Source organism: Diorhabda sublineata, chromosome 7 (assembly GCF_026230105.1).
Source record: "Diorhabda sublineata isolate icDioSubl1.1 chromosome 7, icDioSubl1.1, whole genome shotgun sequence".
NCBI classification, from domain to species: domain Eukaryota; kingdom Metazoa; phylum Arthropoda; class Insecta; order Coleoptera; family Chrysomelidae; genus Diorhabda; species Diorhabda sublineata.
In genome coordinates this window covers 32512365-32524652 of record NC_079480.1, presented here as the reverse complement: position 1 = coordinate 32524652, position 12288 = coordinate 32512365, and the positions used below count along the sequence as shown (strand labels likewise).

The 12288-nt window shown below is 32.6% G+C and overlaps 1 protein-coding gene across 3 annotated transcripts in view; it reads left to right on the top strand.

The window, feature by feature from the left end:
- The window catches only part of LOC130446449 (mushroom body large-type Kenyon cell-specific protein 1), a 215139-nt gene extending 204546 nt beyond the window's left edge, over window positions 1–10593 (top strand). For all 3 annotated transcript variants that reach the window (XM_056782720.1, XM_056782721.1, XM_056782719.1), the window contains 4 exons: window positions 47–352; window positions 407–1240; window positions 1310–1555; window positions 4322–10593. In XM_056782720.1, coding sequence (XP_056638698.1) covers window positions 47–352; window positions 407–1240; window positions 1310–1555; window positions 4322–4377 — 1442 coding nt within the window. In that variant the 3' untranslated portion in view covers window positions 4378–10593. The remainder of the gene's footprint in view (window positions 1–46; window positions 353–406; window positions 1241–1309; window positions 1556–4321) is intronic.
- Window positions 10594–12288: the final 1695 nt, after the last annotated feature.

Below are 12288 nucleotides of genomic sequence, written 5' to 3'. Positions count from 1 at the left end.
ATCTCCATGTATTAAAGTGAGTTATATATATATATATTGTTTTCAGCTGGAAGCATAATCTCTCCCCCCGTAACCAGCGAGTCCGGATCTCCACCAATACTACCTTCAAAAGGTCACATAATAAAAGACGTTAAAGACGTGATAGCTCAAAGTATTAGTCAAAAATTCCAACAGTCTATGGAACCAAGAAGGCCAATGCTAGATATTGAATTCAAACGCGGAGGATTTACACCCCCATTAGGAGCTGGAATTTCCGTTATAAAAACTCAACATGATATCAACAGACAATTTCAACACCAACAACAGCAACCACCAAAACCTCAAACTAATAACGCTCCAACTGGTGGAAAAGGTGAATGTTCCCATTTTTAAGCTCTTATTGTCATAATTCCTATATTATTTACAGGTACAAGACCCAAAAGAGGAAAATACCGAAATTACGATCGAGACAGTTTAGTGGAAGCTGTACGCGCCGTTCAAAGAGGTGAAATGTCAGTCCATCGTGCAGGCAGTTACTACGGAGTACCTCATTCCACCCTCGAATACAAAGTAAAAGAAAGGCATTTGATGCGACCTCGCAAGCGCGATCCAAAACCAAATCCAGTTGACGAAAAAATTGCCAGTCTCAAACAAAACGACATACGAAATTCCCAAGATAAACTCAAGCCTCTAATGAAACCACCGCAGAAGTTTTCGCCAACTTCGCCTAATGGAATGAAGTTGCCATTATTTGAAGCCGGTATGGCACCTTTAGCGGGATATAACGCTCCTCCTTTCCCTTTTTGGGCACCCCCGGGATTTCCTCCTATTTTAGATTATACGAGGGCTCCAACATCACCATTTCCCGGTCCGAATACGGAGTTTTTTGCATCTCAAATGATGCAAAAACTTCAAGAAGACTCTTCAAGGTCAACACCTCAAGCCTCATCTGCTCCACCACTATCTAAAAACGCAAGGCAACGAGCGGAAGCTTTATTAGACGGTGGTTCAGCAAACGGTTCATTTCTCGATGGTATTATAAGATCGAGTTTGGAATCTGGTGTTCCCGGAAACGAAGATAAATCTTTGAATGAAGATAAAAACGTCGCTCCGGAAAATATGTCGAATAAAGCGCTATTGGATCAATTGTGTAGAAATAGTAGACTAACACCATTATCCAAACCAACTACTTTAGACGGGACTCATAGTTCGGAAGACGAATCGTGTCGAAAAAGTATGAGCCCCTTAAATTTCGTCACAGGTACGTCGATTTTGAGATTCTCCGAAAATCACTTTGTGTTTATTTACATTTCCATATTATATTTCGTAGGCGAAACTTCCCGAGATGAAAACATTGACGATGACTCATCATCTCGATTTGACAAAGACATTTCGGAGGTTCATACGATTGAACTTTCGAATGACTCAAATACGTCGAGCGAAAGAAAAATAATTGACGAAGACCGAAAGCAGCAACCTAGAATTTTCTTAAAACAGGACCTTGTGAAACCCGAAAATTTGAAACCAGAAATGTTGGTGCGCTTTCGAGAGGTCCTGCCGGAACTAGACCATAATGGTAAGTTTCTGAATTATTGAAATTATTTCTAGAAGTTATAACGCCGACATCTGCTTGTCAAAATCAATTATAGACTTTTTCGTCCATCGAGCAATTGCGGTATCTGGACAAAAACGCTTCTAAAGCTTATAGAATTTTCTGAAGTATGAAGTAACAGTATTTTGAGGAAGAAGAACAGATACGGACTCTTTATATAGAATAGATCCAAGGTTATTAAGATACTAACGGGTGGGCAACAAAGAACGGCCGTCGGCCATATATCAGAAAAGAGTTCTACAGCTTCAATGGCCTCTAGATTTTCAGAATTTTAGGTGCACCAATAGAGGGCGTATTTGAAAATATGAAATGAAAAACGCAAAGTTTCTTATAAGCTACCCAATTTCAATAACCATTCAATACACTATAATCACATTCTCCAACGAATTCTGCGTATTATTGAATCCACAAAATTAAGTCTATAGATGAAAAGTGGTTATGAAAAAATGTTTATAAATCCGGTTCTGTTTAGCCGATTTTTATAAACTTTATGTTGTTTGAAAGATCTTTTGTCCAGCAAATACGAAATATACTAATTCTTAGCAATTTAATTAGCGACGTGAATGCTAGAGGGCGTTGATTCATATATTTTAGATATTGCGATTTCTCTTGACAAACTTAAATAGAAGCTAGGAAGTTTGAGTACGTTTTTTGATAAATTTTCACGAATTTCGTGGACAGATAAGGCTACGATTCATGGTAATGGTCGAGTAAATCGCTATAATATGCGTTACTGGTCCGGAACGAATCCTCGATAGATGCAGGAAATCCAACATTAGGATCGTCGGTCTGCCAAATGATTGGTACATTTTTTTAATGAGACAGTTAATGGAGAAAGATATTTACACATTTTAAGAACCGAATTGTCACTTCATGCCATTCTTACAACGTGATGGTTCCCCGGCACATTATTTCATATATGTTTGGCATTTCGAACATACCTGTTAGGTGAATAAGATGTGGAAGTATATTTATTTGACCACTCAAATATCCGTATCTAACCTGTTCAGTTTTTTATTTATCGGGGCGAATAAAAGATCTTGTTTGCACCAGTAGACCCTCGAAAAGAGATATAATATCGTCCTAGATAATACCTTGAAATATTTTGTTAAGAAAAAAACCATTTTTGCATCAATTTTTCCATCTTTCCTCAATATACATATCCGAGGGCAGTTTTGAGGTATGACAACACTGATGGGAAGATGTCAAATCAAAGCTGGACAGTTTTAACGGCGAACGTGCAATTTGAGTTGTTTTGATTTGATGATTTTCTATGACTTTCGACGTGGATTAAAACAAAATCAGTGTGTCTATTAACTCGCTCCAACTTTTGGTGGTAAAGCCCATCTCGTGGTGACACTTTTCTACAGGATTAATTTCGTGGAGATCGTCCAAAATAAGCTGTTGTGCCAGAAAATATCGATGCTGTGCGTAAACTGATATTACAAGATCTTCAGTTCAGATACTGCATGAAAATTTGGCTGTCAAAAAGCATGATTTAACAATCGCGATGCTTCAAAAGACGTCTATAAGATCGTGACAGGCAAAGAATCATGGATCTATGTATATAAACCCGAAAATAAACAACAATCGACTGTTTGGGGTTTTCAAGAGGAACCAAACCTAATAAAAGTTGTTCGTGCACGAAGCATTTGGAAATAAATAATCATCGTTCCATTTTAGCAACGTAGAATGGTCAATTCTGAATGGTACACAAGCATCTGTTTGTCAACCAATCGCAGAAACCGAGTCAAAAATTGATGGCTCTTCCGCCATTTGGCACGTAATTATTTCTTATTATTCCCGTAGATCAAAAATAAATTACGGGGGAGTTAACACGTTTCGCCCCAGTGCGGACCATAAGGCCGCAACTAACCTTTTCCCATAGCCCAGAGCAGACCTATGGACCACGGCATATTTTATTTAAAATCTTCTCCAGAGCCCAAGAGAAAACATGTGTTTTACAGTTTGGTTGGACAGTTCTGGGTCTTTGAAACATTACCCTACACTTGGTCCACATCCGTTGCGAGGGCTATTCAAAATTCGCATGGGTCATAAATCAAACTAGTCATACCAATCCTCAACTATAAAAGATTCACTCAGTATCACACATATTTCTAAATGTTTCAACGCAAAATAAACATAGCAATGATGTTTTTTGTGTGCCGTCCATAAGATCGTTCGAGCCGCGGGGGAAAGTTTTAGTAGAAAAATTTTCGTCGAGCCCAGAATGGGCCCAAGGACCGCACACAAAAAATATCATTTTTTCGCACTGTCTATTTCAAAATTATTTTTACTAGGATCCACACGCCATATGAAATGTTGAAAAATCAGAAAAAAATTGGGCCCAGGGAAAAGCTTATCAATTTTGGTTAGGGCTCATCGTGTTAAGGATTTTACTTTTTTTTAAAAACTTTATTATTACAAAAATTAACAATTTACAATTTTATAAACGAATGAACTTGATTAATTTCACGATTGAATTAACAAGATTCATCGAATAAACAATATTCATATTTATACTAATAAAATGCTGACAGTTGTTTACGTAATTTAATTTTCTGTTCTGGATTCTTCTTCACATAACTAGGGCGACGTTTTTCTACACCTGAAGAATCGGTTTTTGTTTATATCAGAACTCTTTCTAAAAAGTATTGTTTTTATAATTTATATCTATTTTCAAAATTCATTATGTTTTTGACGATATATTATTTAATTGTACTTTTTCAGGAATGGCGGAAAGTGCGCCCAGTAGTGCCTCGGAGACAGACGGGCCACAAGACTGACATCAACCCGAAACGTTAGTACCTATCGTAAGTGACAGAATTTTATCCTGAAGACGTACTTTCTTAAAAGAAGAAAAAAATATATAGATATATATATATATAGAAATATATAGATAACAAAATTTCCATGTTGGAAAAAAATACGTGGTTGTAAGTAAAAAAAATGAGCTCGATATATGACGGTGTTTGTTGATGATAATAATAAATTATTGTTTTTATTCTGTTCAATTACTCTTTTTTTTGTAGTAGTAGTAGTGGAATCAACTGTATATTTTATTTCGGTAACGGTCTTCATTTACACCGATTTAAAATTTTATTTTTGATTCCATTACGAGATAGGTTTTTTGCTAACCATCAAAGCAGTCAACTGTATATTAGATGTTTTTAACTATTCTAAACAAATGTAATCAAATTGCAAATTACACAAAATACGTGAAAAAGTCAAACGATTTTTTTTTATATTTCCATATCAAACTAATTGAAAAAGAGTAAAATATTTAACTTATGTTAAGAAGTTATGTTTACAAACTCCTATGAAGCAATAATTTTTAAACACGAATATTAATAAATTAAAACGTATTTAATCGCGGATTTGAAACAATTAATTCTCATAAATTATCACAGTATCTTCGGAATCATAATTGCAAATAGGTTAAAATGTGTTTAGGTAAATTTTTCAATAATTTTGAATTTTTTTCTCATACTTTGTATATTTTTCATCGTAATATTTTGCTTTGGAACTTTGATTTTTTTTGGGGAACTTATTGATCGAGAGTTTACACTTTTTGGCAATTCATATCATTAAACTAACCTAAAAATCATTTTCTCCATGGAAATTCCTAGCTATACAGAAATTTCTCAATATTTTCCTCTCTCTAGATGCTTCTCCCTTCCAAGCGAAATGTTTTCAGGATCTTATTGGCGAACGAGCTCGCAGCTGTCCAAGCCATCTCCGATAGCTCCCTTCAACATATTTACCTTTCCTCACTTTTATAAAGAAAATTGTAATCATATTCTTCAAGTTTTCTATTTTCATATCTTCTATCCCGTTAGAATTACGGCAATTATATTTTCTCAATATTTCTTCAAGCATTGTTATTTTCTCTTTTCCTTTTCTTTAGCTTACCAAATCGTTTTTGCCCTCTATTTTGAACTGTTTTCTCTTTATTATTTCTTATTCGATACTTTCTGCTAACATAATTTTGCTTTTGGATATATTTATAAGTACCCAGCTTTCTCTAGAATGTATAAAACACTCTTTTCACATATAATATTAATTTCAAGTTGTTGGGTGTTCTGGTAATCCAACTATTTTGGTTTCTCAATGACTTGGGAAGTGAGTCCGTTATGTCTGCAGAGAGCTAAGGCTCTCATAAATTGTACTTATCTTAGCGATTAACTACTCCACTCAAACACCTAACCTAATCTAACCACTCAAACAGACGCGAAATTTAGTTGCAGACTGGTTTCTTTAACCAGACATTGTCATCTAGGATGCCATCTCTTTGCTTTAGATCCCACGGACGATCATGATGAAGTTACGCCGTTGATGAGTGTTCAGCACTCACAAGTGATACATTATATTGTAAATGAATTTGTTTATAATACGCTTTCTTTTTGAAAATGATCAGAATATTGAAAAATGTCAATAATGTGCCCAAAAAAACAATGTTCTATGCTAAAAAAATACAAACTCATGTCCAACAACCTAAAAATATAGAGGGTGGAAAAAGAAAACTATAGAAAAACTATTATCTGGAAAGAATTTCTTGCTAATGAATATATGAAGCAATTAATGTATCTAAAAACTCTGAAATAATTATCTTTCTATTTGAGTTTCATATATATATGATAGTACACATTTGTAGACTTGATAGTACGTCTAAAAATTTGCTTTTCCTTCCCGACTGTTTTTGTTGTTATCGTCTCAATTCACTCGGTATCTGCCACTCATTTCTTGTCCTTTAGCGAGGGTATTTCCAGTGTTTCGTGGTAAAATCTTATGATGCAGCAGGTGGTTAATTACCTGTACAGTCAGCTTGGTAGATTTACTGATTTGTTTTTTGAATGCTCGAGTGTTTATCCATGATTATCAAGAGTTTTAAGATCAATGATTTTGGTGCTTGAAACACTGAATCATATCTTTTATATTATAAGTAGCTCTAATACTTGAATCTAATTTCACTTTCAGTCTCCCAGCTTCTTATTTCAAAACATTTTTCAATAGGTGCTTCATAGTTTGAAAGTGATGCATTTATTTGACTCTTAGGTCTTTAACACCTGTGCGCACCATCTTTTCCTTGGTGTTCCTTTTCCTTGTTCTCTGTAAGTGACTTAGCCAGTTTTGGATCTTGTTATTTTGCTTAGTTCTACTTCTCCAAATGAATTCTTCTTCTCCTTTTAGCCCCTGGTATCCCCTTGAGTGCTTTCCTCACCTATATATCCAACTTCACTTCTTCTGCTTTGTTAAGAATCCACGTTTCGTCTTCTTAGCTCACTGTAGGTCTTATTATTACTTTGTACAGATGTAGCTTTGCCTTTTTCAAGATTTACCATATTTCCACCATATTTAATCAATTCTGATTGTATTTCGTCGTCTCCTGAGGATTTACCATTCTTTTGCTTCTGTATTAATTCCGGTATTGTCCTCCATCGTTTTCTGCATTCAATATTTCTTTGTAGTGATCTTTGTGATTAGTTCCATCCATTAATATTTCCTCGTCCTTTATATACATGGTCATCTGATCAGATCGTTCCCCTTTGTATATTATTTCTCTGTAGAAATATACAGGGTGTCCCACGACACGACAATGCAAATCTCTACGTTTGGGTTTTCGGATACGATATTTTTAACTAAAATATATTCAAAGATGTCTGACTTCCAGTTCTATCTATTCTATCTACTGGGAGAATTTCTTTACTACGGAGAGACCAGTCCTGCAGGAGAAGACATTGAAGAAACTATGACGAGCACGAAATTCCTCTTCGAAGAAATACTCGAGAGTGATGATGAAATCGACTAGATTGCAATTGATTTCTTATATTCGATTTTTTATATTTTCTCTATTTTTGATAAATTTTTAAGTAAAGTTCTTTTGTAGGTTAGGAAACATCATATTTAAGCTTTTTAGAAGGTAATTTCCTGCTCAGCATTTTTTTTTTTTAGAAATTTACCTCTAAATTTGTGAGTTATCTGTAAAAAATATACTGTTGAAAAAATCCAGTAACACGAAATTCGCTTTTTGTAAAAGTAATTTTAGGAAAAAATCACAAGAAACCTTTTTTGTAAAAAATTTTTTATACTACATTTTTGATCCCCTTACTTTTTTCGAAATTCGGCATAGATTCCGAGTTATTTGCAAAATTCGAAATTTTGAAAATTTAAACAAAAATATATCGCTTAGCGGCCAAAATTTTGATATTAACTTTTACTGTATCGATAGAGCACAAACTAATTTTCATTAATTTTCAAATTATTCAAATTATAATTATTCAAAAAGAGTACGTTTAGACTTGTTTCAGCATATTTTCCAGTTGATTACATTTTCTATCGGTTTGAAAATTATTTTTGTTATTACTTTTATAAAGATCGTCTGATTGGCTCCATGTGAGCAATTTATAAACATAATTATAGAGAATATTTGTGATTAAAGTGCCTTCTGTTGCCTTTTTTTTGGTTTTTTTTTTCTTGAAAAATGTGTACGAAAACTATAAAAATTGGTATAGATTCTAGACCATCTTGTAGATTTCGTATAATGCAACACATTATACGAAATTAAATTTAAAAAACAAATTTCTAATTTTCATGATTTCTTTTTATTTTATATTTTTTTATATACACAGCGGAACAGTTTCACCTTGAAAAATTAAAGTTTGACTTTCTTACGTTGATAAATGTTTATTGTTCGGTGTTTTTGGCATGCCCCAACATATAAATGTCTCTTCTATGTGTCCTCGACGTGAAATATACCTCATCCTGTATAGAATATACCTAAAGACTAGTACATAACCATTTTGTTAATGGAAACTTGATGAAAAATTGATAATTTGTTCATTTAATTTCAAAATGTTGTTAAAAAAAATGATTGTCGCAATATATTTTATCAATTAGATGTTAGAGTAAAAGTTGACAAACTTATGAATATTACACAAACGGAAAAAGATAAAAAACTCTCATTACCTATAACAAACTTTCGAAAATCTTTTTTCTAATTTCGTCCGTTAGTGAGATATTTAGTTGTTTCCATACTACTAATTGTGAATAATAGTTATGTACTATGAATCTTAAAACTGCTTTGATGATAAGATTTATCATATATATATCGAAAAACCCTCGGGATACTCCCAAAAATTGAAAAAAATTATATCTATCTGTGATTTAATCAAAATTTTTGATGTATATTTTCTCTAAAAATATCTTAAATATTATTATATAAAATTAAACAATTAGAAGTAGTTGATTGATGAAAATACTTTGAACTTTTCATATTTAACGGACTCTACACACAAAAAAAAATAAAATATCAATTTTTAAAAATGGAAGTTGATTGTTTTCTATATTCTAACTTCCAATTTCTTTAACCAAAAATTTAGTCTAAATAAAATTAATAATTATTGTAATTTTTAAATTTGAACATAGATTTTATTAAAATTTTTTCTTATATTTTTGTGTGAAGACTTCGTTCTATCAAAAAAAAAATAATGGAAAATTGATTGTACAAATTTCCGTGATACCATCGATTTTCCAAGTGATATTTTTGTTGATTTTTTCGTCATATAAACAATGAAGTGCAATTAGATGGTATATACATACATATATATTTACATCAATATTACTTAGTATATAAGATATATTGAATATATTATATATTTGAAAAAAAGGAAGCTATTTTGTTTTTTGAGAGAAAAAAGATTGACTCCAGGTAGAGTTTTAAAAAAATGCTTCATTTTCCCCTTTCCTCCATTTCAACAACCGTCAGATTACGACCAACCATTACCAAACCGACTCCGACAGTTATAAGCGTTATTTCAAAAAAATATCATTCTATACCATTCGTATTAACATCTACATATATAAATATAACATTTTCCATCTTCATTAAGTATCACTTAAAACAAATATTTATTGTATGATAACATGGAATTGAAAAAACAACGATTATACAACAATGGAAAAACATTGAATTTAAATTTCTCTTCAAATTGCCTTACTGAAGATACGAATGCATGTTACCATGTGGCAACCGCGCGCCATATTGTTTAAACTGAAATCCTTTAAACAATTACAATTACAATCTTTTTTGTATCCTTTATTGAAATACAACAGTTTTTTTCTATAATAATATTTAGTTTCTGGTTCATTAAATGAATATTTTCAAATTCTCTTACGATTTATTATGTTGAAAACAGCTTTTTCTTCTTCTTTTCACGCCGTTTTCTTATTGAAGGTTGGCGACCACGTTTTTAAATGCGTCTCTATCCCTCGCAACATTTAACAATTCTCCGACGCTTGTCCATTCTGCATTATGTTCTGTAGCAGTAGGTATTTGTCGTTTCTTATCTTAATAATTGTCTTTTGCGACTAATGCGTCTTAGTACTTCGTCGTTGATGACTCTATCAGTACTTGGTGTCTTCAGGATGGGTCTATAGAGCCATATCTCAAGTTTTTTGATCATTTATGCTTTCAAGGTCCAAGTTACCAGCAGTACTGATCACACATAACATTCCATGAATCCTATTCTGACGTGGAGGTTTAGATTTCTGTTTAGCAATTGTCAACAGCTTTCTTTAGCAACCAATGCGTCTTAGTACTTCGTTGTTGACGACTCTATCAGTACTTGGTGTCTTCAGGATGGGTCTATAGAGCCATATCTCAAGTTTTTTGATCATTTGTGCTTTCAAGATCCAAGTTACCAGCAGTACTGATCACACATAACATTCCATGAATCCTATTCTGACGTAGAGGTTTAGATTTCTGTTTAGCAATTGTCAACAGCTTTCTTTAGCAACCAATGCGTCTTAGTACTTCGTCGTTGTTGATTTTGTCAGTTCAGAAGAAGAAGAAAATTGAAATTAGAACTTGTTCTCGAAATTTTTATTAATTTTGACACTAATACTATAAGTTTTTGATCGAGACTACCAGTTGACCTCGGATAATTCTCTGACCGCGCGCTCTACGCCCTGTATTTCGAAAACAGTTCAAAGTATAAAAAAATGGTAATCATAAAACTTGTAGAGAATTAAATTCTCTACAATATTGATAATAAATACAAATAGCGTAGAATCCATAGAAAACGAGTTATTTGCAAAAAATGTAAAAAGAATCGATTTGTGTGACCTTTGACCCATGACTTCAAAACTTGAAATACAAATGTTTACGTGGTAATATACTGGGTGTGTCGATTTACCGAGACATTCACCTAATTTGACTTAGTATGTCTGGACTAAACTTAGCTGAGTACTTGAACGAATACTAGACTTGAACTGCTCAGATTAATGATGGAAGGTGGAAGATGAGTTAAAAGGAATATAAAGAACAATAGCAAGACGGAATAAAATGATCAGGACAGGAAGTTAAGTTTCAAAGGTCAACTAATTGATATAGTTGCACTTTGGGATTATTATGATCTAATCAATTTAGAATGAAAAGAGAAATTGTATTAATGTTTGATCCATTCCATGTTTTGTACACACCAAAATGATTTTGAAAATGTTTTCAGGTTTATTAATACATTCCATATATACCTAAGTATAAACAAAAAGAGGAATTTTTTTTTTAGTTTTAAAAACTATGATATTTTTCTAAATATTGTTGAAAATATCAGAAAATTCAATTTTTTTCCTTCTTATTTCATGTTAGTCTCCTTTATATCATTTCTAATGAAGGACAAAAGTATAAATTGCGAAGAACGAGTTGATTTACCATAATTTTAATGAAACGAGGTAAATACTTTGTAGAAAAATGGTAAAAAAATGATATTTATTGAACTAACGCCCGCAAACCCAACCAGATTTTACAGTAAAACAACACATATTTAAGTTGGACCAAATAATCCAATACTACGGTGTATATAATATGGTATGCTTTTATACATATCCTTTGAACGTTAAAACTAACTTTCTCCTAATTCAAGTATATTGTCTAAACATAGTTGGAGAGATAGAAATAAACACAAGCGTTTTAATCAAAAGAATAAGTGAGAAATTTAGTTTGATGTTCAAATCGAAACATTCCAACCATATATGTGCCAGATTTTTTATTCACAAAAACTAAAGAATTTGAATTGGAAGAACTCCAAGGACTTGTGATTTCGTGATCTCGGATAGAATGTAATTTAAATAATATGCGATTTTTTTGAAATTCTTTATGGTTAAAAAAACTCATTTGTATCTTAACTACATATATATATAAACAGTAATCGATAAGACATTTCGTTGTGGTCTAAGGTCTCATGATCAATTTGAATATTCCAATGTCTATGAATTATTACAGATTGTCCGTTATATAGAACAAAGGATTTAATTTACACAACATTCGCTTGAATTACTCAAAACATAAGGAATGAGAATAAAATTATGTTTGCAACATTTTTTTCCCGCTCTGCGCTTCCACTCCGTTTATTTTTGTTCATGGCTACTTTCTATTATTTATAAATATTATCTACAAGCTTTTATCTGTTTTTTTTCGTGGACGCCCTCTTTTCCCTTTCGTCTCTTCTCTCAATTATTTTCGTCTATCCAACGGAATCTTTTTTCTCTGGCCACAGCTTTGATCTTTCTCCTTAGTACCTTTCTATCGCCTGTTACCGTTGGTTGTACACTGATCTTAATCTTGTGTCGATTTCCCTAGTTCCACCTTCTCCGTTTGTCACTCCCAGGAAATCGAACTCCTGGAGGCTATCAAATCTATA